At 44.7% G+C, this 26,557-nt stretch overlaps 10 protein-coding genes across 10 annotated transcripts; 7 read left to right on the top strand and 3 right to left on the bottom strand.

Moving 5' to 3' along the window:
- Nucleotides 1–191: 191 nt before the first annotated feature.
- N7483_012889 (uncharacterized protein) lies at nt 192–869 on the top strand (the record flags this gene model as incomplete). Its single annotated transcript, XM_057096316.1, has 1 exon — nt 192–869. The coding sequence occupies one exon, from the start codon at nt 192–194 to the stop codon at nt 867–869; it is 678 nt and encodes a 225-aa protein (XP_056942287.1).
- Nucleotides 870–2,812: 1,943 nt separating this feature from the next.
- Nucleotides 2,813–2,998, top strand: N7483_012888 (uncharacterized protein; the record flags this gene model as incomplete). The annotated part of the gene is made up of 1 exon (XM_057096315.1): nt 2,813–2,998. One exon carries the CDS (start codon nt 2,813–2,815, stop codon nt 2,996–2,998), a length of 186 nt encoding a protein of 61 aa, XP_056942286.1.
- Nucleotides 2,999–5,177: 2,179 nt separating this feature from the next.
- N7483_012887 (uncharacterized protein) lies at nt 5,178–6,500 on the top strand (the record flags this gene model as incomplete). The annotated part of the gene is made up of 3 exons (XM_057096314.1): nt 5,178–5,295; nt 5,361–5,516; nt 5,605–6,500. 3 exons carry the CDS (start codon nt 5,178–5,180, stop codon nt 6,498–6,500), a joined length of 1,170 nt encoding a protein of 389 aa, XP_056942285.1.
- A 2,224-nt stretch (nt 6,501–8,724) lies between these two features.
- On the bottom strand, nt 8,725–10,543 carry N7483_012886 (uncharacterized protein; the record flags this gene model as incomplete). The annotated part of the gene is made up of 8 exons (XM_057096313.1): nt 8,725–8,783; nt 8,847–9,026; nt 9,385–9,601; nt 9,652–9,741; nt 9,809–9,904; nt 9,963–10,072; nt 10,148–10,379; nt 10,436–10,543. The coding sequence occupies 8 exons, from the start codon at nt 10,541–10,543 to the stop codon at nt 8,725–8,727; spliced, it is 1,092 nt and encodes a 363-aa protein (XP_056942284.1).
- Nucleotides 10,544–12,638: 2,095 nt separating this feature from the next.
- N7483_012885 (uncharacterized protein) lies at nt 12,639–13,019 on the bottom strand (the record flags this gene model as incomplete). The annotated part of the gene is made up of 1 exon (XM_057096312.1): nt 12,639–13,019. One exon carries the CDS (start codon nt 13,017–13,019, stop codon nt 12,639–12,641), a length of 381 nt encoding a protein of 126 aa, XP_056942283.1.
- Nucleotides 13,020–13,545: 526 nt separating this feature from the next.
- N7483_012884 (fungal specific transcription factor domain-containing protein) lies at nt 13,546–15,569 on the top strand (the record flags this gene model as incomplete). The annotated part of the gene is made up of 3 exons (XM_057096311.1): nt 13,546–14,121; nt 14,197–14,576; nt 14,729–15,569. 3 exons carry the CDS (start codon nt 13,546–13,548, stop codon nt 15,567–15,569), a joined length of 1,797 nt encoding a protein of 598 aa, XP_056942282.1.
- Nucleotides 15,570–16,071: 502 nt separating this feature from the next.
- N7483_012883 (RTA1 domain-containing protein) lies at nt 16,072–17,072 on the bottom strand (the record flags this gene model as incomplete). Its single annotated transcript, XM_057096310.1, has 3 exons — nt 16,072–16,547; nt 16,614–16,856; nt 16,916–17,072. The coding sequence occupies 3 exons, from the start codon at nt 17,070–17,072 to the stop codon at nt 16,072–16,074; spliced, it is 876 nt and encodes a 291-aa protein (XP_056942281.1).
- A 1,629-nt stretch (nt 17,073–18,701) lies between these two features.
- On the top strand, nt 18,702–19,747 carry N7483_012882 (uncharacterized protein; the record flags this gene model as incomplete). The annotated part of the gene is made up of 2 exons (XM_057096309.1): nt 18,702–18,864; nt 18,975–19,747. The coding sequence occupies 2 exons, from the start codon at nt 18,702–18,704 to the stop codon at nt 19,745–19,747; spliced, it is 936 nt and encodes a 311-aa protein (XP_056942280.1).
- A 3,594-nt stretch (nt 19,748–23,341) lies between these two features.
- Nucleotides 23,342–24,586, top strand: N7483_012881 (uncharacterized protein; the record flags this gene model as incomplete). The annotated part of the gene is made up of 2 exons (XM_057096308.1): nt 23,342–23,579; nt 23,631–24,586. 2 exons carry the CDS (start codon nt 23,342–23,344, stop codon nt 24,584–24,586), a joined length of 1,194 nt encoding a protein of 397 aa, XP_056942279.1.
- A 905-nt stretch (nt 24,587–25,491) lies between these two features.
- N7483_012880 (beta-lactamase domain-containing protein) lies at nt 25,492–26,258 on the top strand (the record flags this gene model as incomplete). Its single annotated transcript, XM_057096307.1, has 2 exons — nt 25,492–25,507; nt 25,738–26,258. 2 exons carry the CDS (start codon nt 25,492–25,494, stop codon nt 26,256–26,258), a joined length of 537 nt encoding a protein of 178 aa, XP_056942278.1.
- Between the last annotated feature and the right edge of the window lie 299 nt (nt 26,259–26,557).

The following is a 26,557-nucleotide window of genomic DNA, read 5'->3' as shown; positions in this document are numbered from 1 at the left end:
TATCTTCAATCTCTTGGTCCCAGTAAGTTATCTGAATGTCCCTTCCATTTCAATCGATCTACGACGCTTACCATGGAAACTCTCTAGTCAAGCGGACCTCCGATCAAAACGAAGAATGAAGAAGAGCTTGAGAAAGAGAAACAGGAGTTACAGACGAAATTGCAGGTAGGGCACCAATATTAAATATTGCGATGCATGTAAGTTTGCTGATTGTAAGGCGACAGAATGCAAAGGACGAGAACGAGGCTCTGAAGGCGCAGCACGAAGCAGCTAAAGCGGAGCAGCAAGTGAAAGCCCGCAGCGAAAAAGAGCGAGGCGAAGCCGCTGCTACCAACAATGAAAGTCGCATCAAGGATCTTGAAGGGCAGATGGAACAGAAAGACCGAGAACGAGACGAATGGTCAGCCAAATACCATAGCGCAATCTCGAGCGCACAGGAGACGGAAACCGCCAACAACAAGCGGATTCAAGAGTTTCAGGCCGAGATTAGCCGGCGCGATACCGATATTGCCAATTCAAACTCCGAACTTGGCAAACTGCAGGGCGAGATCAACAACCTCCGGCCGAAAGTGTTTGATGAAGTCGGGGACGAAGATGTGCAGATCTTGTCTGTCACATATGGCACACGCGTGTTCTATGATTCGGGAACTAGAGACTTTAACAATCTTCTACCTGCGTTCAAAGATGCTGCTCGAAGCGGGTACCGTTTCGGTGTCAACAACGGCCTTTTCAAAGACGACCCCAATCCCGGTCACTACAAATCGATGGTCATTGTGTACCGGTATAATAGATCCGGCTCGACCAGACGTCTGAGAACGTTGACTGGCTGGGAAGATGGTGATAAGGTGAAGTTCGATGATTGGAACTAGTACGCATGAGGTGGTTGAAGCGAGTCTGGATGTTGGATATACCAGTAGTCTTCAAGTTGTAAAGTTTGCGTGGCTTCCACCGTGCATTACTTCGAGGTGTGTTCTATATCGATTTTAGGGACCAAACATATGGATCAGCGTCCCGCCCACTGGCAGGTGCGTACTAGCCAATTCTCCAATCTACATAGGGTTATGGACTCAAGTTGTCCTTGAACACTTCTACAGTCCTGGCAATTGCACGCGTGCAATTTCTATATGTATGTTTTAGCGATTGACTTCCATTAAAAGTAGAGAATCCCAAATTCTCAAGAAGCGCGCAAATCTGCAGTCCATCTAGTAGTTCCCAGGCCATGGTGCAGCCTGAGCCTTTCAAGTTACATAGATTCCAGGCTGAGATATCATTGCTACCTACCCTGCACCTGGGCAGTACCATTGACGGGTGGATTTCTGGACTCACTCCATGTGGATGCCATTCTTCAATAGTGCGACTAACTAGTAGTACGTAGCATGGATTGGAGAAATTCTGGCGAGAAAGTGAGTATATCACTTGGACTTGACAAGCAGCTTCGGCTAACATGCTAAATAGGTGCCAACTGGGACACGCCACATAGTCTATTCTTTGCGTCGATGCGGTACGAGAAAAGGTAAGACCCCTTCTTGAACAGGCTGATGATAAGGTGACAAAGGAATAAAAAAGTGTCGGGTCGCATAATAGGAGAATATAGCCCTCTTTTAATACTCGCCCGGGATGTGTGTTTTTGGTATCACTGACCGCTTGACAAAACGGTAAGATTACAAAAGAGGGCCCAGGGCTATTCCAAAAGGATGGTTAGAAAGACAGCTAGAAAGAAGTTTGGAAAGACTGATAGGAGACTAATAGCAAACACTTATTGTTCCCTTAGCTGAAAATCTCAAACAATGGGATGCCTCCTTACCCGCCGCACTCCAGCGCGGCGAGGGATACCTGCAACTCAAGGAGCATGCGGAAATTTTAAGCACTTGACCGTAGGGTCTACAGGGCTTATATTGCTATTTCTATCTCCTAGGTAACCAGTCCATAAGTCTTATAGACTCCAATTCATCGGACTATAAAGAGTTACCCTAATCTAAGATCATAAGGGCTTATGGACCCGGCTTATCCAAGTTTGTAAGTATTAATAGAGCTAGTATATTTAAATACTCATTCTAACAGCGTATATTAAAGTTGCTGTGCTGTGTGGCCCGCGTGGCGAGGGCAATTGGAAGCATCCTTTCTGTTTCACACAACATTTAAAGGAGGATATATGGAAAAGGCCAAATTCCTGTGGCTTCTCTTACTATTCCCTAGCTCTTGAAATTATAACAGGAGAGTGTGCTTGTCCGGAGATGGGTCGTAGACTAAAATAATGGTTCACGATCGTTGAGTATGGAGTCCCCAGACCTTCTGCATGGCAGCCCACACTGATTCATGGAGACTTGGGCAGACTACGACGATTTTTGGGACCCAGCACTGAAGTGCATCTCTTCCAATCTAATTTAAGTCTATTTATATGGTACCCGGTGCTTTTAAGCATACTAGATCAGTCTGACAGGCCTAGAGGGGTTTCTTTATAATAATTTCAATGCTAGTGAGTCAATATATGAAAGTAGATCTGGAGGCAAGCCATTTAGTTCTCAATCTTGTCCATTCAACCTGAATCCATACAAGATATTCTCTTATTATTGCTTCAAACTCTCACTTGTGATCTAAACTCCCTACCTTCAACACTCACATCCACCATCTCTTATATCTCACTTGCAAGTCAGACTGACTATCTCAAACACCCACTTCCACCATCTTTTATACTCATTCAAGCATATATCCCAAGCCATTTGAGGTAAATTGTTGGTCCCTCTCAAGAATCTATGTATTTTTGATGACTACTCTGAAGTCTAACATAGCTTTTATCTAGTTACCATACATGATGCCGAATTATCTACCCAACTGCCTTCCCTGGGCAAGCAACAACCAAGAGGATGAAATCCAACCGCAGGCAACCAATGGTATCCATGCGACCAGAGAGCCAGACTCAGACACAGAGTCAAAGATGTCAGATGTTCTTGATTTTCCGTTCCCGTACCGGTTGGCTTTCCACAAGAATCGGAATTGATCCTTACAGACCAACAACTACGCCAGGCATTATATTTTTCGCCAGCGTCCCGTCGCAGGATCGACCCAGAGAAAATCTATTGGCGCAGTGATGGTCTTTTACGTCCGAAATTCTACAATAGACTATTGGAGAAAAAGAGAATCACCTCTACACATGAATGGCCATTCCGACACCGGGAACAAGTTTTGCAGAGTAATGCAGGGTCAAGGTCAGCCGCCGCGTCCAGATTTCATGAGCCCAAGGTATACAATGCCTTGGGTGAAATCAGACAGCGCGCGAATGCAACATTCCAGAGACACCGATCTTTTCGAGGCACTTTTCAAAGGCCAGGAAGTAAAGATCCTGACATTCTCGAAACATCCTCGCGGGACCAGCTGGTGGCGCGTGCACTGATGCACCAGCGAGGAGGGCTAAACCAGGAGTGCCTACAGGAGTACCTAGATGATACAAAGAGGGGTACCTAAAGGGGCAGGGTAGCTGCTGCTTAAGTTCCAAGGTTGGTTGCATGATGTGTGAATAAGAAAGGAGTCTCCAATCGAATTATGGGTGACAACTATAAATCTGAAGAGGTCAACTGTAATAATCCATGAATGCTAGGCGCTCAAAAAAGCTCTCGTACGGAGGCGTACCTAGTCCTCCAAGCCCATCAAAATTGATGCTAGATCAAATCATCAAGGGACACTATATATCGCTGCATAACACTGCACTACTAGCACAAGAAACCGCCAATTTACGTGCTACAAATGAGAAAAAAACGACAGAAGCGCAGTCGATCAGCTAGGCAGGTGCCATGTGAAGAGGTTTTGACTGTTGAAGAAGGCCTACAGCTACTCACACAGCGAGAATTGCCAGTGGAAGCACCTACGGTCGAACCACACACCCAGGTTGAATTGCCTATTCAGCCGAGTCAGCCAGCCCCTAGGGCTCAGCCTAGGTGTAGTGGATGTCGAGAGGTTGGACATAAGATTAATGTATGTAAAAATCGTTATATTTAGTTGAATTAATTGGCGTTAGGTTAAAATATTTGATGTTTAATTTTTCTAGTGGGGGAGAGTGGCCGAGACGGTTGTGTGACCGAGACGGCTGTGGATTAAGTTATAGTATATATCACAGGACAGCAACCTGGAACTCTCTTGAACAAAAATTGATAAGTCAATATTGGACGAGCATCATCATTATGACATTATCACAGGTAAGCGGAGAGAGATTCAATCTATCTATATTCGCTATCTCGGTATTTGATGATTCAAGTTGGAAGTGGAGAAGAAGGACATCTGGAAGAAGAAGACTCGGAGTCTTAAGACGCAAGGAGCGTTATTTACATAGCCCTGGAGGTTGACGTCATAAAAATTCGACTTTTTTTTTCGTGTTCGACCATTCGCGGGCCCCAAGAAGGAATTGGTTTCACTGGATACTAGTATTTTTTTTTCTGGAGGAAATGAAGTGAATCTACCTAAATAAATACGAGTCATGAAGGGTCAATACTTGCCGCTTTTAATTAGTTGTTTATTTTTTGGTGGAGCACCTGGGCATGTGCTCCTGACCCGCGAATGTCAATGGCTCCAGCTGCACGGACAGCCGTCTAGGCTAAACTTGCATACGAGAAGCCTAGCCTATGACTAGCTTGGGTTTACTAATTTCAGTAAACCTATAATTCAAGATCGCATCGATGCACGTGGGTTGATATGTTAAGCTTTATTGGTGCCATGGCGATCGTGGGGCAATTTCCCATTAAAGAATCCCATGTCCTCTAGATGTCGTTCTCTTCCCCGATAGAGAGACCGACGTCGTGGGTGGAAATTTTGTTGTCCGAGCTCTTGTCAGAAAGCAGGTTGCCCCAGAATTATCCAGTCACAATGCCGCATCTTGATCTCCCATTAGCTAGAGTAACATGGAAGCATTTAAGACATGAACTCAAGCTTTGATCCTGGCATCTAGGGTCCTATGTGACGAACCAATCATTAGCGGTAGAGGGATCAGGAACCGGCAACGTCGCGCATTTGCGGTATAATGGTTGTTTTCTAGAAGTTTGTTGGAATCACTTGCCGTGTCTTAAAGTTCCGACGGCTATTTTTATTTCTTCTATTTAACCCCAAACTTATAATATAGAAGGGGAGCAGGGATCAGTATAAAGTCGAACAGACAGCCATTTGTTCTTCCCTTATATACAAAATACAAAATGCCTGCGATGTCTCGGATTGCTCTGACCTTGGGTCTAACCCTTGGTGCTGCTGCTGCTCCAAACTCCATTGCTGCCCCCAAGGGCGCCGAGTCCTTGACCGTGGCCCTTCTTGGTGGTAAATTCTCATTATTCTAGATGGTTAGAAAACCAGTCCGATAGAAATCATACTAACGGATCTAGATTACGGTTGGACTGGCTGGCAGCCTCTGCCTTTGGATTTCTGCAACAATGTCTTGGCAAAGCTCGAGGCCGACGGTGTGGAGATCCCCAAAGCGATTCAGAATGACTGCGATGCCGGTGACCGTCTGGACATCTCCAATGCTACGATTGAAGAGAGTAAGTGATATATCGTCTGGAACCGGAAAAGTGAAAAAAAAACAAGAAAAAAACAAGAAAAGTACATATGCGCTAACGTTCACTACAGCCCGCACCGCTAGCTATATCGAGAAGGTCTGTCTCAAGAAGAACTGCTCCGCATTTGTCTCTGTCGGCGACAATTTCTACGATAGTGGCGTGGACTTCACATCCGAAGGCATCCTCCGCTTCTACGAGGGCTGGGGCGACATGTACGTCGGCGAGGCATTCGACAATAAGACCTGGTACCAGGCTCTGGGTAACCACGACGTTGTCGCCGGCCAGGCCGGTGTTGATTTCCAAACACGTCTTGCGCCCTTGATGGACAATCGTTGGTACTTCGGACACGACAATCTACCCTACTACACCTACGATCTGACCGGCTCCGATTGGACCGCAACATTCGTGGTTGTGGACTCCGACTGCTTTATCGACAAATACCAGGTGAACACCTCTGTCTACAACACAGACTATGTGATCGCTTGTTACAAGGAGAAACAGAAGCAGGTGGACTTCTTGCGCAAGTCTTTTGCCAAGTCCGACGCTACCTGGAAGATCCTGCAGATCCACCACGGCTACATGTCTTCCGCCGGCAACTATACTGAGCTGGACCCCCTGATGGAAATTGTTCGCGAAAATAACGCTGTCGTCATCAACGGCCATGATCACTGCCTGGCTCACTACGAGTATGAGGGCACTAACTTTGTTCTCACTGGCGGCGCAGGCTATGCTCAGGCTGGCGACTGCAACTATGGTATCCCTCTTGGTCCTTACGCCAAGTGGCTCGGAGCTAATGCCAACCAAGCTGCCAATGGCTTTGTGACCCTTGACATCAACCGTGATGCCTTGAATTTTGAGTACTACGCCCGTGATATGCGCATGAAGGGTTCTGACTACTATGTTGTCAAGGACGACATGAATCCCTCCTATAGGTTCGCCGTTGACAAGCAGACGACCAAGGCTTAGGTGCTGCGTCCGTAGTGGAGTGTTACTGAGCGTGTAATGTGCATATATTGAGCTACTTTGTGTAAATTGTAATATTGATCAATACACATGTGCATAATCTTTTTCCATCTCTTTATGTACCATAGTATCACAGCAGCCTTACACCTTGACATCATTTCCTGTTCTACGTTTGTAGGCGTGGATTCAAATCCCACTCTTGTAATCTCTTCTTTCCCCACGTCGGGGGTCTTAGTTCAATGGTTAGTCTGTTGTGCTTTTCCTTCATTTGCTTTCTTCAATGTTCAAAATGTTTGATCAGCGCATTTTTACTTAAACCCCCCCCCCTTTATAACATTGGGAGGTCTCCAGCGAGGCTTCGCATGTTTCCCGTTGGAAGTTAAAATACATCAATAAATCGACCAAATAACTCAGAACAACCTTGGAATGCGTGTTATTGCGGTGACTGCTAGTTCAGGAAATGATGTGTATCTGAGAATGTAAAACTCTAGGTAGTTCAAATGTTCTTCAAGGTTTCTTTGAAACTACTAGAAGTGGTAGTTAGCCCTGGAGCATGGATTGATAGTTGGACTATATGTAATCGGAAATACCAGTGACTGGCTGGCACATCTGTCGTCTGAAGAACTTGAACTTGAGATATAGTAACAGAACGTCTTCCGGTTGAACAATAAACATTGATAGTCCCGAGGTCGTGATATATATGAAGTCGATACTGATTGGCTACAATCTTAGTTTAGATATTGAAGAGGGGAACACTTGTTGGCAGCACACTCGGTGGTGCGCGGGTCGATTCAGCAGGGCATATACAACCGCCATAACAGGCTCAGGACGTACGAGAGATGAGGACAATCACCTGTAGGGGTCACGTCAGAGAGCTGTGTAGTTTTATATATGTAGTATTCCATGCACACGTCCTATCCTAAACTTCAAGTTGAATTACAATTGATATTATAAGCTCTGGCCCTGCCCCTGTAATCCGTATGCATACCACCTGGAAGTCAACAAGGTTCGGGAAAGGTTTTATAATAAAACTTCATCATGACTCGGATGTACTCCACTCTTCAAGAGATTCTCTAGCCAACCCAGATACCCACATAAGCACTAGTTAATGACTGATTTTGATTTCTATTGATGCACCCACATTTCTTATTCATTTCTGTTCGACAATAGTTTGGATTACCAAGGCAAAGAAAGAAATACATTAATTTCTGCGTTATGTCTGACAACAAGCACGGACTCCGTGCTTTAGTCCAAGGCGATATTAAAGTCAGCCTCACCGTTCATTTGGCCAACTCTTAGGATTCGAGAGGGCCCGGTAGTCGCGCGACGCCAGATGATTCTCACCCGCTCTCACATGGTTGCTCTGTCTATTGCGCACTCACCCTATCTCACCCCCGGTCGCACGACCTTAAAGTGGCGGTCATCTACTTCTCACCCAGGCAGTACCTACCTATACATCACGTCTGTCTATGACTCCAGCTATAGTAAAGCCTTTAGTACTCCCTATATGTCTCCTTTTGTAACAGTGCTAAGTACATACGACCACAGGGTGTGGAGAACAGGGCTTCCCGTCCGCTCAGCCGTACTTAAGCCACACGCCGGTCAGTTAGTAGTATGGTGGGTGACCACATGCGAATCCTGACTGTTGTATGTTTTTGCATTTTTATTTGTTTGGATGAACGAATTACTACTGTCGTGTTCATCCTTCGCCTAAGTGCTTTCTTTGAATATCCTCTATGTCCTTCAACGCTTCAAGTCATACATCCTTCTTCCTTCACTGAAACCCCCTTCATCAATGTTACTCTCAGTGTAGGCCAACAAGTCTTGTGTACTAGCAACTTGATGTAGAATGTCGAATTCCCTTGTGCTGTCATGATTGACTTTTATGATATCTAGCTGCAGTATGATTCGAAAATTTGCAAACACGGAATTCTAGTTCAAGAGAACATTGAAACTGAAAGTATGTAGTGTAGAACTTTGGAAGTATTTAAAAGAGGTTACAATTTGAATTGATATTCCATCAATAGTACAACCCGATTTCCCGACTCGCTTCGCACTTTCAATAAACAAGCCCATCATGGAGGTATGCCACACCGACTTCCGGGCACTTTGGAAAAAGCCAGAACATTTCAACTTTCAACAGGCGTCGGTGTAAGATGATCAAAATCTCCAATCACGGTATGCCTTGGCTGCAAATTGGATGACTCTTTCCAGCGCGACGTGGCATCTAAACGGCCTTAATCGTGATCAAATCCTGGTAGTTGGCCGGGAAAGCGACGGTCGCAGCTGGCACAAAGTTAGCTCATTTGGGACCTAGCTTTTTAGACGTAGATATCAGGGTATTCTTACAGAGAGATGTTCCGACACCAGAGATGACCTTGTAGGTTTCCAGAACAGAAGCCCCTCCCACGCGTTGGATCGTGGCGGTGTACTTCGTTGTCTTTGACCATGGGAAATTGGTGATTTCAAGCTTATAGGATGTGGCCGTATTGTTTCGAATGGTCGGCTGCATGAAGGTAGTGCAAGCAACTAGAGCATAGGTCAGTCAGAATGTCTCATACACTATATGCCAAGATCACTGAACTCACGATCATCGTAGAAAATAATACACGCTTGCTCGCCATTGAATACTATGAAAATTGCTTGTTAGTTCTTCATCTCTCTTTGAGAGCTACACGGACACCAACTCACATCCATCGCCTTGTAAGATTGGATCAGCAGATGCCGTTGGTTCAAGAGTAGGGACCTGCGTAGTGTGTTAGAAAATTTGCGAAACCATATTTGAAATCATTGCGCTTGCCATTTGAGTGGCGATTTCTAGTAGTATTCATATTAGCACCTCAACTGTACGGTAAATTGGGTATGTGTGCTAAACGAAAATGCTTACCTTTGACAATATCATAGTCCACTTGGTAGTTGTTCAAAAGGACTTGCACCTCTGTTTTGTTACTTGATACGCCTGCAAGTGCCGCGAATCCATTCGCCGATGATTCGCTCACTGAGAGCCGGCTGGGGGTGTTCGTGACAAAATCGCCAGAGAGAACCCAAGCAGCACCGGCGTTCAGGGCGATATCACCTGAGTCTGTCTGGTTATACCAGCCTTGCTGTAGAAACTTAGCACCCAAAAGTTTATGCAAAATGGTTCAACACTCACAAAGTATGCGTCGTCCCACCCGTATCCGCCATATCCTAGTCCGGTCCAGCTCATGACCTGTTCGGCATCGGCATCTTGTCCATACATGGCCTGTTAAAGTTGACAAAATGAGGTCAGTTACAAGCTTCACTTCTTCATCGGAAGTTAAGAGTCTTACAACGGCAATTACCCAAGCGGCAAATGAGGCGGGGTCATTGTAGGCAGCTAAAGCTGACTCAGGTGTAGGAAGGATGCCGAGGGGGTTCCGGTTGTGCTAATCTAGATATCAGCGTATGAATCGATAGTTGAATTTTAGAAGCTTCAGAATTTACCTCTGTAATCCAAATTGGCAGGTCTTCAAAGCCATTGGGTGTGAGATACAACTCCCGGAACTGCTTTGTGGAGTTGACAATCTCATACGGATTCCAGCTGAACATAGTAGCTAATATTACAGTAAGTCAGCGTTCTTATCCCCTTTTAAGCGCAGCGTTGCTTGAAATAAAGGGTCAATACAAACCATCCCAGTGAAAAGTTGCTGCCTTTATCGGGGTGTTATTCGCTGCCAAGTCAGTGAAGAACTCAGACTTCCATGGGTCAGCGAGCGTGTAATTTGCAGTAGGAGTCCACATTCGTTTGAATCCCCATGCTCCACATCCAGTAGAATTGCTGGCTCGGGCAACTCCATTGGCGAATGCAGTATATGCGGCAAGGCTCTCTGCATAATCCGATGTGATGGTAGCATCGTTGATCTGTACAGGAGAGGAGTTTAGCCAAAAATTCTTTTTGTGAATCAGTGCAAAATTACCTTGTCCTCTTCAGGATAGAAATCCCACAGCTCGACTGCATCAGAGAATCCTGAATTGTTGGCACCATTCACGTAGCGCTCAGTGATCATGTATCCAATTCCTTCCATGACTTCAGATGACAGGAGAGTAAAGTCGGCAGCCTCTTGGAATTGAGCAGATGCTTATTCAATAATTAACACCCGATTTGTCCACATTGAGCTTCAGTTTCACTAACCGTGGCACCTCCATCAACTACAAACTGTACTCTTTCATCGGCCTAGAGCCTAAGTCAGTTTTTGGATTTGTTTTTCTTGAGCTCGCTTTTCACGGACCAGAGTGAAGTTGTAATTGGCTGGGTCATATGGATCACCTGTTTCGTAGTCTCCGGTGAACACATCTGGGAACGTGTCTGATAGTGATTCACGTGGTCAGTAGAGGTATACAGCTTCCTCTTGCAATATTCTACTTACATATCATGACATGCTTGACAAATGACTTTTTCCAGTGTGTTTGAACAGCGGGAGTCGCGTCATCAATCGTATCAGTAAGGTCATTAGACAAAGCTATATTATGATAAAGTGTCAGATGTGGGGTCGGAGAATGGTTTCACAAGAACTAGGAGTTATCTGAATAGGATAAGAATGCATTCACTCACGGACTTTCGCGTTGTTGGTCCCTTGAAGGTTCTTCAAGGTTCCGATGACAACGCCGGCATCGACGGTGACAGCGTGAGTGGATGCCGCACTATTCGCCGTTGACATAGCCTGAGCAACTCCCACCACCAAGACGGAGAAACCCAAGCAAAAGTTGAGTGATCTCATTTTTTGGACGCGGATAGAAGATAGTAAAAACTCGATGGTGGTATATTCGTGGTGATTTACGGCTTGTACTCGCTTCTTATATGCTAGTTACTTACCTTTCTCATATTCCGGCCTCCAGGTTGTATTTTCCAGATGATATTTCCCAAATTTCCTTTTCTGGCCCTCTAGAGTCAAAGGAACGCCTAAATTCTGCTGCACTCGGCAAAAGGAGCTAGCTCACGCGAGCAGCTTACGCCTCGAACCTCTTCATCAATACTAGAACAGTATAGAAGAATTCTACATACCCATCACAGAAAACTAGATTCAATTACTTGGCTTTTCATCTATCGCAACTTAGATTCCATGCTAATTTCTTAGAAGGATTCCCAAGTGCTGAGACATAATCCGGATATTTCCAAGCCACAATCCTCCTCATCCTCCATCGTATTCGAGAATTAAATGAGTTCTGACAGGGAATCTCACGCTTATGGACACTCATGTGCAACATCTAAAAGTTATTGATCAGGGGAGCTACTCACAAATACCCAATGGCACAAGTACAAGTCGCCGATCGATCCACGCACAGTATGCAATGATTAGATTACCCCGCATTTTATGTATATCTCACACAGACCTCTCGTTCATACATGGTTGGGCTCGAGATGGCTAAAGAATGTTCCGTCGTAAGCGAGATCATACATCAAGCAATGGAATTTTGGTGTGGGTCAAATGACAGTTTTTCTTACGTCTCTTATGAAATCCGACATCCCACGCAGCTAACTAGGCATCGCGGAAGCGCCCCGATAAAAAGAAACTGGCCCACTTGCAATATTTGAAGGTTTCTGCCCCTGTCCAGGTTTGTTAGCCTGTCTTTTACTTCGGTTTATGTTGCCCGGCTCCAGGGCTCCACTCACTCACACCTGGGCATGAACCTGACAACTTGAACTCAATTCCCACACATTTTGTCGATACGCAAGTCCTTCAATAGCAAATACAATCAAAGTAATCAATACTAGTTACTAGCTGTGGTAGTTCATGAGTGTCTATATCTGGAATCGTCAATTTTGTTCCTAATTGGTCCTAATCTTGATATAACTCAGACTACTATAGTGACTCAAATGAACTTTGTACGGAAGGATTGTAACTAGGCTTAAGTGAATAGATCGGGAAAAGTCAGATATAATTTCAAATCTTTTCCAAGATTCACTTGCACTCGGCGAAGGTAGGTATTGCTTCAAGTTCCTTCATACTATCCGACAGAAACGTCGTAATCAGAATCACCCATCAAATTTACACTTGTACCTAGTATCAGCACCAGATTAGGTTAGCATAGGTTGCCTCCTTCAAATGTTTTAGTAATATAATATTATACAGGAAACTAAATCCCGATACGTCCAGCCGAAAAGCATTAATCGAATTCTAATCATGGTGATAGTCTCTCCCACAGTAATTTCAACATGTCTGCATAAGCGGCATATTCTGGCGTCTGTTCATCTTCTTGGTGTCGTAAAATAGACTCAACCTTCTCAATACTCAGGTACCAATCTGAGTTTCCTCTAGCAATTAAAAATTCATTTTGATCACGCGACGGCGATGAGAGTGGTGGCGATACTCCCATGGCACACGCATGCATTTGGTAAGCAATCAGGATAAAAGCAAGCGGAACTATATCATTCGCTCTCAGCCAAGGCCCATCCGCGATGTCTATCTGGGCATGCTTGAATTCCAACTGCAGGCGGACATAGATTAAGCATTGGTGACGAATCGCCCTCTCTTCGAATTTGGTGATAAAGTACTCTTGCATTGCGTCGTGGATGTTGAAATCAGGGGTCACCACTCCTTGCAAATTCGCGCGTAGGAAGAGATGGTAGTAAGTCCATGGTCTGAGCAGTAGTTCCTGAACCACGATCTTCCTAATATGGCCTAGACTCAAGTGCTGGGGCTGACATTGCTGGGAATTTTCTCAGATTTTACGAATGCTTAGATTTGACCTCTTACCCCTGAAATTTGGACACGAAATTCGTGGACCTCTTCTATTTCATGCTTGCATTGTGCTTGAATTTTGAAATATCCATATTCCACTTGATCAGAAATACCAATTCTGAGCTAAGTTACAACTTACAAGTATGTCGTGGATTCGCCATAACAGTCAACGATTGAACAAGTTGAAGAGGAAATCACGAAATGATCATTACGATGTGACATCCCCTGTGAGGGCACATTCTCACGACCAAATGGACTCATCTTTGCCTGCAATTCTACGGCGGCTTACAGCGGTTGAAAATCAGCTTCAAATGCTCCAGTCGTCAAGCTCACCCCAAACATTGACAATGGGGAATATAAATGTCGCCGATATTGCCTCGAGAAAGTCTATACTCATCCCAGACATGCAAGGATATGCCAGCACGCCATGTCATAGTCCATTGAGTAATGGTGCCGATTACAACTCAATCACGTATAGTGAAGATGGGGAGCAGCCAATATCTAATGTCATCGCGTGTCTAGCCTTAAGAAGGGACCTTTCTCACCCAGAGAACCCTCCATTTGGCGCATGGTGGACTTACACAGTTGAAGAAACGCTTCTGTGGCCAGTTTTAGACTATCAGGGGCCTATCAACCAAACCTTGGATGCTTTATTTGACTCAACGGACGAGGAAATGAGTGATGACGAGGATTTTCCACCAGCAAGAAGACCATCTTCACAAAGGAAAAAATCTCGGTTGAAGAACTCCGGAACCAATAGTACATTCGGTCTTGACGATGGAGATCTGGTGCCTCAGTTGATTAACAGCTTTTTGCGGAATGTTCATGTCCGAAGCCCAATACTGGATCCACCACGATTGAGGAATTCCGCTAAGAACTTGGTTGAAAACGGGCTAGACTGGGATGGGGAGACGTGCCAAGTGGTGAGTGTGTCTACCTTCAATGTTGTAACTTAAGCTACCATGAGTACCCCGGTAGGTCTGATTAATTGTCAATAGTTACTTGCATGTGCACTGGGAGCGATTTCCAGCCCCTGGGATACTTCAGTAATGGCCAGTTTTGATGATAAACCTCCATCGTCACCAGATCGGTCTCCACTGGCTCAGAAATACTTTCAGGCAGCCACTAAGCGCCTTGGAGCTTTATGGGCAAACTACTCTCTGATATCAGCACAGTGTTTCTTCCTCACTGGCTTGTTTCACATGTTCATGCAAGAACCAGTCGCGGGTTGGCGAGCTTTTAACTCGGCGAGTATCACTTGCCGAGCTTATGCGTCCAAGAGGATCGCGCAAATGGCGAGAAGATCTCAAGAAGGAAAAAGTCAAATTAATCGGAGTATGGAGCAACGTCTATTTTGGAGCTCTTTCAAAGCAGAGCGGTACGTAGTCAACATCCATTAATGAACCTCGGGCCTACTGGGATACTGTTCTGTGTCACTCTCTATGGAAAGACAGCGCAGAGATATTTCTCTTTTCCCGTTCTGGTTCCTTTACTTGATGACAGTACATTTTGACTGACCGTTTAAAATAGTGAAATTGGCTGCGAATTTGGCTTGGACACAGCAGGAATAAATCGAATTGTTGATTGGCCTACACTTCCTACTCCTCCCAGCGGTCACACCCCAAACATGCAATCAACACCAAATTTTGGTACAGACGGGTCGGAGAGTACAAACGAAAACAATATCCCAAGCAGTCATTTGTACGAAGAGCAATCTTGGTATTTCTACCTCCTGGAGATAACGTTATGCAAGCTGGAAATGCGCATCGACAATTTCTTTCAAGACAAGCGACGCGAAGCCTATCGACAAATAGGGTCTCCACCAGAAGTCTTCTTCACCAGCCTTGTAGTTGCTCTGCAGGAATTCAATTATCAATTAACATCCTATTACGAATCATTACCGCCTGTGATGCAAATCCCGACAGTGAACATCCACGAAGACAACAATAAAGAGGAAACAAATCAAAAACGCGACGAAAGCAACAAAAACAAACAGAGGAACACCCATGGCAATAACAACATCAATCAAATTTATCATACCCCAATGACACCATGCTCAGATGAGCTAAGGGAATACTTACGTTTGCGTATTCTCAGTGTGAGACATGATATCTGCCTTCCTGCATTGTATCTGCTCCTGCACAATGATGTGTCAGGATGGCAACCCTCACTACTGGCTGTTCTGGTCCAATTGACTAATACCTGTCTAAAAGTGGATATGAATTTCCTTCATACTATAGTCACTACTCATAGACACCACGCCGCCTGGATATGCCTAAGAAAAGGTGTCAGAGCAGCACTTATCTTAATCGCTGCCCGCAGGTTGGCTGAACAAGGTATTTCCCGGATTGGGAGAACTGTACGTGCCTGACAAAACAGTGTGGAAGCGCAGGGCGAAGGTCTTGTTTCAAGGTCTCCAGTACTGGAAAGATGAATTGAAGGATTGCGCCAGATATTAGGACATACTTGAAACACTAGACCCAGAGTTTAGCTCACACTGAAAGCGACGTCGATTGAGAAATTTATTCTCTGCGCCTGGGCAGAGACTCTGCTCCTTATATCCACTCATCCCAAAGTCAAAAGGGCGGGCTATGGAGACGAATTGGCAGTGGAGAAATCATGCTTCAAGTTTTTATCACCTCGCATTGTAAAGCTTACTATTTTTTGTTCAGGTTTTCTGAGCTGACGACCAACATTATAATGGTACACATTTTTTGTGGATATACATTGGTGTATCATGAATTATAGTAGAGTGAAAATAGATAGGAAAATGAACGAACCCCAAACATTGAAATTGGAACATGTATTTCATCCAAGGTTCATCCGAGTCTCTCGCTCAATCCCAAAAAGCATGACCCGCGCATCTCATCGATTTAGCATTGCCGATCAGCCGAGGCGGGTCGGTTCTCGGATCGCAAGTTCTTTAGTTCTCTTGAGGCAGCAGTGTCATTCCGTCCTAAAACAACGGACGGATGAAAGATATTCATCATTACCATGACCAAAAACATCATCGAAGCATCGAATACGTAAAGAAAAACTTCATGGCTAATCACGTAACCATTATTCCCTTGCGCGAATTCGACAACACGGTAGACGGATCGGATCAGGATCAACACACTAACAGTGTAGAGTGCGAAGAGAAGCCCTCGCCAGTCCCGTGGAATCAGACCACTAGCAACCGAGCTTTGGGATTCTTCAGTAGGTGATCGAGTGATTCGGCAGTGAAAGATGATGGAAGTGATCAAGAATGCACCAAAGAAAACAAGCTGGACGCCAAGACCCCCAACAATGATCCACTGGCCGATCACCAGGAGGTTTGAAGATCCACTGCTACTCATGACTCCACCACCTAGAAGAATTCAGAGTTAGTTGAATATACGTACATGTTGGCGGCATTTGATCTTGATCTACATACCAGCACCTTGAAGGATGAAAGAGGTCACGTCTCCCATAACGAAGATTTTGGTCATGAATCGAACAGGGACATAACTCAAATGTTCTCCTTTTATAGACTTGATGACTCTTCCTAGAACCATATAGATAGATGCCGCGTAAAGGGTCGGTGCCAAAAGAATGAATAGGGTCTGCATGGCATATAGTGTTGTCAATGTTGTGTGAAAATGAGAGACGGCACGGGCTCCATATCCGATAACCTGGACTGCGCTTTGAATCAGATACTAAGGACAGAATAATCGCAAGGAACCTTTGTAGACATACATATTCCACCGACAATAAAAGGGTTAAAGTATTTCGCATGCGTTCGTACTCGCTGATAGAGGTGGAAAACTGTGGATAAGAGAAATAATGCAGCGAACAATACCGCACCTATCACTGTAGGGGTGTAGTGGTAGAGCACGAAAGTCGAAGATGCCATAGCTGTAGATGCAAAAGGCAAAACTGATGAATTTGAACGTAATCGAATACCTCTATAATCAATTCATGATTGCGGTCTGATTTGTATAGAGTCTGGCAGACAAATCGAAAGTTAAGTACTCCAGGACTCCAATGTTTTGTTCTAAGGAAAAGCATCAATAAGTCAGAAGCTCACTGAGTCTCTAGGCACCATCGAATTCAGTGGTTTGTGACAAAGACTTTCGTCTTTGTTTATTTTTCTAGTCTTAGCTTCTTCTTTTGAAAGTCAGTGTTTAAGGTCACCCGATTTTGACCCGAACCCGAGTACGAGGTTGGAGCTAATGCTTATTATCTGCAGCCAAGATTCCAAGGTTGAGACAATCCCACAAAATCAGATACCATTGGCTACCTTGAATTTGAGTTTTTTTACTTGAAAACGAAAAGAAAATAGAAAAGGAAACGCAAAATGTGGTTTTCTCTCCATGTGTACTAGATGCGATTCTGCATCCAATCCCAACAGATTGACCGGTTTGAGATAGATGGTTTCGCTGACATTTCTTTTTAAAAAATACACAAGCAATTCATCTAATAATCCTGATTTGCTCTATTTCTCACTATATGAGTGAGTTAAGCCGATCTCCAGTTCGGCAACTAATCGGAATCGGAATGTGGGCACATATGAATGATCGCTTGTATCAAAGCTTAGACAAAGTTAATAGATGGGTCAAAGGATTCATGTTTGAGGCAACGACGCTTCCCTGTTTGCCCATCTCTAGCGCAGAGGGCGAAATATCGGACAAAATCGTGAGGGGGGATATGGCGGGGAAGGCCCCCGATCCCAAGAATATGATCCACTTCGCTTTAAGGGACAGAAATTGTCCAATGATAAACCAGATTGATTTGATGAAGACGAACTCGGCTTCGGGTTTATGCTCTAACATTGATCAAGCAATCAGCTCCACTCTGTTGAGATTTAATCAGGTGCGTATTGCGTTTCTTCCTCTACATCCAGCGCTAGCTTACTCACAAGGCGTCAATTATTACGATAATATTGGTACCGACACAGCAGCGGAACAATCTAGAGACGATAAAGAGATGCACTCGTCTCTTTTTGCCCAATACTAGTATTTGAATTTGAGGGTTTCAGAATTCAAGCGATACCGGCTTAAAGTCGTTCAAAAAAAATCCGTTTTGCGGGGGATCAAGGCGAGCCCTGTACACGCTAGACTATCAGAACCAATCATTTCAATGTTCCAAGTTTCTAAGGATGTATATTTCCGAATAGGCATCCATATTCTTTGAGGCGTAGTTGCTTGTAAATTCTTATTCTAGGACAACATGAAGCGATGTTGGGTTCCGAATTATGCCCAGATGGAGACCGTAAAATGTAAGACCAACGTAAATCTCACCCTGGCGCCCCAGCCATCCCAGCCATCCCAGCCATCGTACTTCTTTTTGTTTTGTTTTGCCTTGTCTTCAAGTTGTTTTGAATATTAAGCCTTAAAACTTTATTGAACTCTTTATCTACTCCCTCAATCATCTTCAAGTCACATTTTCCCATCAAATATTCTCGAATCGCTCAGGCTGCAACTATTCCAATCATTCCTTCGCCGCTCACATATCCCGGCTTGTGAATCATATACTCCTCCTCATGGCAATGGAGCCTTCACAATGCGAGCTATATATCTATGCACCCAGCTTTTCTCTGGCATTGGCGGCTATTATTATCTTTTCAGTCCTAACGACAGTTCATTTCCTGCGTATGACTAGATCCAAGGCATGGAGCGGTATATACTTCGTCCTTGGCGGCATTGGTAAGTCAATCCATGGATCTGATCATTGCGTGATGTCGAGTTTGCGTCCAGATATCGATTTTGTGAGAACTTCCAAGTTGAAATTACTAATCTCTTCAAATCACCTACAGCACAAACTTCGGGTTATACAGCGCGCTTGTTTTCAACACAGGACCCATGCAACCGAGTCGCATATGGCATCCAGTCCGTTCTACTACTACTAGGACCAACCGTGATGATGTTCTCCGTTAATCTTGCCATGATTGAATTTACTCGAGCACTCAGAGCTGAGAGGTTTTGTTGGATTCCAATCGACTTCCAGCGACCAGTATGCCTTAGTGTCAACACAGCCTTGGTTCTCCTTCAGTTCATTGGAGGTATAATGACTGTTTCGTCTACCACCATGAACGTCATTGCGATGGCTACAAAAATTGGAATCGCGGTCTTTGTAACCCAAACAATATTCTGGCTTTTCACTCTCGCGGAGCACACATATATGACGATACGCCTGCGCCATGTGCTGGATGAGGCCAATAACTTGAAACCGGTCTTTCCGAATTGGAAATATTGGAGTCAACTCTTTGGCCTCGCAATTTCTATCATTGCAACTGGTCGAAATATCGTAAGATTGACGATGGATGGTGGAATTGCATTTCTTATCGAAAACGAATGGCCATCATATGCATTCGATGGTTATCAAATGATCATAGTTATGGGCGCTTGGGCAATCTGGTATCTACCAGGCAAGCTTCAAGCTGAACTGGAAACCTACACGAGCCTCCCCATACATACCAGGGATCCAAGATTTTCAGGAGAAGGCAGGGCCCAGAGAAGGCATGATAGAGTGCAACGAAGACAAGAAAGACTTGGCAGAGAACATCTTGAAAGCTATGGATCGTATTAAAACATCCATATTATCTATATAGTTATGCATTATGTGACAAAATTGAATGAATGAAGCTCAATCCAATAGAACTATATCCAAAATCCTGCTTTCAAGTTCCGAGATCAATCGTTTGCCGATGTAGGTAGTGCACTACACATTCAGTGGAAATACCTGAGAGTCTGACATTGAGATCATGTGTACTAGACCCCCAAGGTTCTCCATCCTCATGTGTTATTGCCTTCTTCCTCCCCCGAGTCCTACACACATCACGCCGTGACTACAGAGTAACACGTTCCGTTCTCTATCTTTTTCAACAGCTCAGTCAAACCAGGGTATGGACTTGAGTTAAACCCCGGTGAGTGGGGAAGACAAACCAAATCGAGGTTGTTATTTCCAGGAGGTGAAAGCCAAATTTGTACATCTCTCAAGGAGCATGCCGCATGATGCCACATTTAAGCCACGCGTCGATCGATTATTACTATTGCAGTCGACCACATGGGAATCCTGGCTCTTCTATGCTTTTGGGAAGCACGCCGCCATTTTTTCAGACCCGTCACTCAAACGCCCCGAAGAGTCTGGCGCCTTACATTCGTCGAATAGATCCACGCTCCTAGGCTTATTCGGCTCGGCCATTGTGTTTCAACGGTAGCAATGACGCATGGATAATTTCATGAATATAATCATATCATCTAAAAGAAGGATGAATAAAGATCAGTAATGAGTCCGAGATACATGCAAAGAACGTCACGAGAATCAATTAAAAGAAAGAGCCTCAAACTATTCCCGAGGTGTGCATTGGCCACTTCAATTCCCATGAGTCTGGAATCTCTTTAAAACGAATTTCAGGTCACATCCTAAATCAATCGGACCAAGTATCATATATCATAACTATCGGACTGTAGGCCTGAGAGGCCTTAGATCCTTAGCCCTGCACACACACCTTCCTTCACCTTTCCAGACTGCCACAGTAGCACTTCCATCCTCGCAGACAATAACCCTCCGGCCATTCGAGTGCCCCGCAAGATCGGACAATCGCATATCATCAGAGTGACTGTAATGAATATTGGCATGTTCCAAGAGTCGGGTAGACTGGTAGGCATGCAAGTTTCTCTTGGAGCGCTCTTTGCCATGTCTTGGTCGAATTTTTCTGAGCTTAGCTTTATTGATCCTCCTGGCGTCGAGGCTGCTCGGTATCTAGGGTATACACGTAATACTTCCTCGTGCATTACGTCGTATATAGAATCCTATGGAGGAATTTGAAAGCCTCATACGTGCGATAAGCAGCTTTAATGATAGTTCCAGCCAGAATTTGTTTTCCGATCAGTTTGATGTTCGAGAAATGAATGACTAGCCCATCATGACCGGTTTGTTGATGGTGTACAAATGGCTACTAAGTAGTCATCTACGTCCGCACATAATTCCATGAGTGGAACCCAGACCCCACACTTAGCCGCTGGTGTACTTTGATGAAGGGAGTCCAGGGACTATACAAGGTATTCAAATGGTCAAGTGTGGAGGGATCATGTTCAGGAGAGATCAGGGAGTCACAGAGAATTATGTGCGCGTTGAAAGATAACCGTTATATTGAGCCAATGTTCAGTGGTAAGTACAAGTTGAAAGAGGGTAAACTAGTAGACGGAATGAGCAAACTTCCGAGTAGGCTGAACGTGGCCATATACTTCCAGTTACAGCACCAGGTGCAGCTGCCACGTCATGGACTTTTTTTGTGTGAATTTTTGTTCTGCTATCCAAATAAGGGATAGCCCGGAGTTGAGTGCTGTATACGACTGTCACCTGGGCAATCAATCTAACCTTGGAAACTACCTAATCAGCCTTGGGCCTAGCGTAGACCTTGCTCCCTTCCCCTCTCCCAGATCCTCAATGAGCAAATTCCGCTACATATCCTCTCCTTTCACCTGGTTGTTGAATTGATATTTATCTTCTACATAGCCAACCAAACGATACACGATCGACTACTCCGTATCCCGCCGCCTTGGGATCCGCATAAAACAACCATCCAAGATATTTAACATTGATGACCCCTCAACCTGACAAATGCACAGCCCACTTCCCATAGGCAATCTTTCACGAATGATTGGCCCACAAATACACAGCTAGCTACAGGTGTAGGCTGCAGTAGTGAGCCCTTGAGGCTACCAGTGGTGACTGCTGCCTTGCCGCTCACAGAAGTGGGCCAGGCTCTAAGAGCACATTGGTTGTACATTACTACGTAGTATTAGCTCCAAATTTTATTGGCTAGCTAGGTACCTTTCAAGGGGACGACCATTCAAACATTCAACATTTGAAATCATGTTTGATGAGCGCTCAAGCCCTCCGAATGGTTCATAAATACATGTATAAGACCAAATTTCCGGCCGATTTCGGTTCATTCCCAGAGAACTGAAAATTGAAGGCTCTGTTTATCCAAGTCCGAGTCTCCATCACCCTTCGGACCGCCGCTTAACAAAATCGCGTTCCTCTCAACCCGTTTATATCCATCAGCTAGATTTTATAATCAACCCACTTGAGCGATTGCACCTTACCTTCAGGTAAGTTTCCTAAATCACCAGAAGATCAAGTTGCTTAGCTGATATGGATCAAGTTCTTCATCAATAGTAAATATGTGTCAGGAGCTCATCGAGACAATCGAGCACCTGTGCAGGCATAGAATTGATTCTCCCGGGAAGATTGTGGCTTACAACGGCTGCAACGATTGCGGCATTATACAGAGCACCCAGCACCTTGGCAAGACGACGAAAAGGGACCACCACCTCCAGGGCTGGGCATAGCGTACTGGATACCGGGAACACCGTAGGGCGTGACCTCAGGATCAGAGATGTGTAAGAGTGTCTATTCCGAAATAACTACCTAGTGTAGTGGGGTACCCTGTCCCCTACTACACGTACCGTGCTAAGAATTACCGTTTGGTTACATCTCTGTTTTGTCATGTTTTCAGTCCCGTCTTTGTACGTACAAGAATGCCCGTCGTAATAGTCTAGAATACACACTCCTACACATCTCTCATCCCACCCCTACGGGGTAGTCCGGCCACAACGTACATGTTGGTTGGTGTTATCCATTCATGCTAGCTGGATCGACCCGTGTATCTAGAATACACTGCCTAACGGTTCCCCTCTTCACTAGGTAGAACTTGCAGTATTGTATGCACAGCAGAAGAACCTGTCAAAATAAAACTGGGTATCGTCAGGTATGACCCATACATCCGAGGTCGCGGGCAACCCCCAGCCATGGAGGGCTCGTGGGTTCCGGGCTCGAGACTGTCCCCACTAGACGGGCACACTAGGTGCTCCGTACGGGGTAATACAAATACCGAAATACACAGGTCGATTCAGCGACCTTGAAAAGGGGAGCACCAAGCTTCTTGGAAGAATACATCCAGGGCTCCAGGGCCACTGTGGGTAACATACAATACATTACGAGAGATACCGCAAAGACAGTCACGTGTATGGAACTAGTGATTTAGTTAAGCAATTAAGGGTAACTAATCGGACCAATCAATTTGTATATCACTGCGATCCCTCTCCTATCCCCTTGCTGCACTCTACTTTTCCTTTTCGCCCTTTGAATCTTTTTCAACACATCATATTCATCATGAATATTCAACGCCAATTTCCCGATGTTCATTGGATATGGGGCGGAGGCATCTCCTTTGTTTACGAAGTCCACCCTCGTATCGTGGTCAAAATCCCAAAATCTGGTGACTTTGAGAAGCAACAATTCCTCAAAGAGCTTGAGATATATCAAATTTTCTCGCAAAATCAGCCTTGTCCCTCGATTGTACAATGCTTCCATTTTTCTGATACTGGTTTCTTCCTTGAGTACATGAGAGGTATAATTCCTATTAATAACCAAAGCGCTTACATACTTACCTACTTTCTAGATACGTCACTTTCTTCTAGAATCCAAAACAACCATACCCGAGAGCGGCAAAGTATGGTTGTTACTTCGGTGGAAAGGTTAGAGCCTCTTCAACTCCGATTGGAATGGATGAACGACCTCGCCCAAGCTGTCACTTTCCTGGAATCCCTCAATCTTGCTCATGGTGATTTACGACCTGAAAATGTTTTGCTTGATCGCGACCGACTCAAGCTATCTGACTTTGATTGCACCGCCAAAATCGGAACCAATTATGAAGCTTGTATGGCTCCATATGGCAGAGTGCTTAATCATGAGGAATCGGACCAAGGAGAATGTGGAACTTTTGGTCTTCTTGGCTCTCGAACAGAACAGTTTGCTGTTGGTTCATTATTCTACCAGATCAATTACGGATTTGAGGTTTATGGCGATTGTTGCCTTGCCAATGATCCTTACGAACATGGTCCAAAGGTTGTGGAATTACTACAAGATAAGAAATTTCCGAAATTAGATGGCATTCCTCTTATTGACAATGTCATCCAACGATGTTGGCATAATAAATATGTCAAAGTATCGGAACTAGCTGCGGATACAAAGACACTTCTGAACCAGATTGATGCAATGGAAAGTAAGGGAAGCAGACTCATGGAAAGCAACGAAGAGGCAACTCCCATCGCTACACTCTTTAACAGGCGATGGTATATGATTATTGGTCGCTTGGTTCACGGCATATTTAATGGCCTGGGGGGATGGTGGAAGCTCTTATTTCACAACTTCCAGGGCAGCACGAGAATCGCTAATCGATCTAGCGACGATAGTTGTGGTGCTATGGATCAAAGCCACTTGGAAGAGGATTTCGTTTGGAAACGAGAGTTTTGTCAGGATCTAGAGAAACGGGGATTACTTGAGAGCCTTTTTAAGGGGAAGCCTGAGGATATTGGATTCACCCTTCATTGGTATAGGCACAGTCTTTCAGGTTGAACCATCTGATAAGCTCGAAGTACATCATATGGCTAGAATGGTTTGCATATGTGCTCTTTTTTGATGTTTCACTTATCCGGACAATCTTGAAGTACATAATTTATTTGAATGACTCAATCACATACGACCACAGGGTGTGGGGAACAGGGCTTCCCGTCCGCTTAGCCGTACTTAAGCCATATAAACTGGCAGGTCTAAAGACTTGTCATATTTTCACCGGGTGCAGGTTCAAAACCTTGTCGAATCAACCTTGCAAATACCATCGATTACGTCTTTGAAAGGCAAAGTATCAAGACAGAGGGGCAGACCTGCAACATTGTGCCCAGCCAAATTACATAAAATTCAACACGTCATTTACTAAAGGGCTCTAGGTCAATGTTACAATCGATGCATCATGCTGCGCAATGATGACTACCTAGTCTATGAGCTCTCAGGGCTGTAATTTCCATCCCGGCAGCTTGGGCTTTGGTGACACGACTTGGGAATTAGCCCAATGCTCTATGTGGACCGGAGCTTGCATGTTCCAGTTTTTACTAGATTGAACGCCGAGAACCTTGGTATCTAACCTTGGAATAGCGGGGGAATCGGAGATGTGGGAACACGAAGACTATTCTATAGACAATTACTCTTACAATAGTACTAGCAACAAAGTAGAGAATTGTGTCGCGTCTGAGATTTAAACCACAAACTTGAGGTTACATAACCCTTTCAATTGAAATGTAACATACCACTACATACGGACTTCCGATATCCAAGCATAGCAACCGCCGGGTTGAAATGTTTGGTGATGGTTTTGAAAGCTGGTAGGAATATTATTTGTCGATTGGACTGTACAACTGGTTGCCTTATTCAATAAATAACGCCACCCTACTAAGCATGTGCCCTCACATGTGCAGACATTCCATATGTTCAACCTTGGAGGTGAAATGCTATAAGATTAGCCCAGTTCGCCAAACATCTACCTGGAGGCAGGAAAATTCAAACTCAATTTCAACTTTTACTTTTGCAGACCATTCATCAACGCCAATCACATTCAAATCTATCTCTGGTCATGGATACCACTTAGTCTACAATCGAAGAATAAAACTTTGACTTCTTATCTGCGCAACGCGGACTTGTACGATCCAATCCCAATCCTATCATCTACTCAGATACCACACAGGAGGTTATCTGGGATACCAATGCCTATGACTTTCTCCAAGATGACGTGTCTGGCACTGCAAATCCATCTTTATGGAGACAAGGACAATTATGCAGTGTCACTGCGGGCCTTTACCAGGTGACCGATGGCGTTTACCAAGTCCGTGGCTTTGGTCTTGCAAACATGAGCATTGTCGAAATTCCCAAGTCGAATGGCATCATTATCATTGACTGCTTGACTTCGGTCGAAACTACACGCAGTGCCCTTCAACTCTACTTGGATGATTACAAGGAAAGAACGGATCAAGATGCGGAGGTCAGGCCTTTTTCTATACTCACTGTCACGCGGATCATTTCGGTGGGCTCTCCTATGGCTTTCACTTTCCCTCAGACCACTCCGCCTAGTCGAGGTCAACGAGAGCTGTATTATCTTGCCCGGGAATATGCCAGCCATAGCAGAGCAGGACAGGCTGGAAGGAGAAGGAATCCTGCCGTGTCTATCCGGCTTTGTTCGCCGGACTGGAACAGATGACAGCTGCCTGGCGCTCTCCCATTTCTCAGTCAAAGAGTTTCTCACGTCTGAGAGTCTTAGACATAGCTCATGCTCATCATATGGGTTCCACGACAATTCAGCACATGCTTTGATTGCAGAAAGTTGCATTGCATATATCAATCATTGCTATTGCAGTCAAAATCGAACATGTACGCAAAAAGATCTCGATCTCTTCCCACTCCTTGAATATGCATGCCGCTATTGGTTTGAGCATATGATTTTAGCCGGAAAGAACAATCAATGAGACTGGCTTCCTTGGCATCCACGTTGCTCCAGTC

This window comes from Penicillium malachiteum, assembly GCF_028827825.1.
Source record: "Penicillium malachiteum strain IBT 17515 chromosome Unknown utg000005l:1.0-9002435.0:326005.0-9005861.0, whole genome shotgun sequence".
Lineage (NCBI taxonomy): Eukaryota > Fungi > Ascomycota > Eurotiomycetes > Eurotiales > Aspergillaceae > Penicillium > Penicillium malachiteum.
This window is presented reverse-complemented; position numbering and strand designations above follow the sequence as displayed.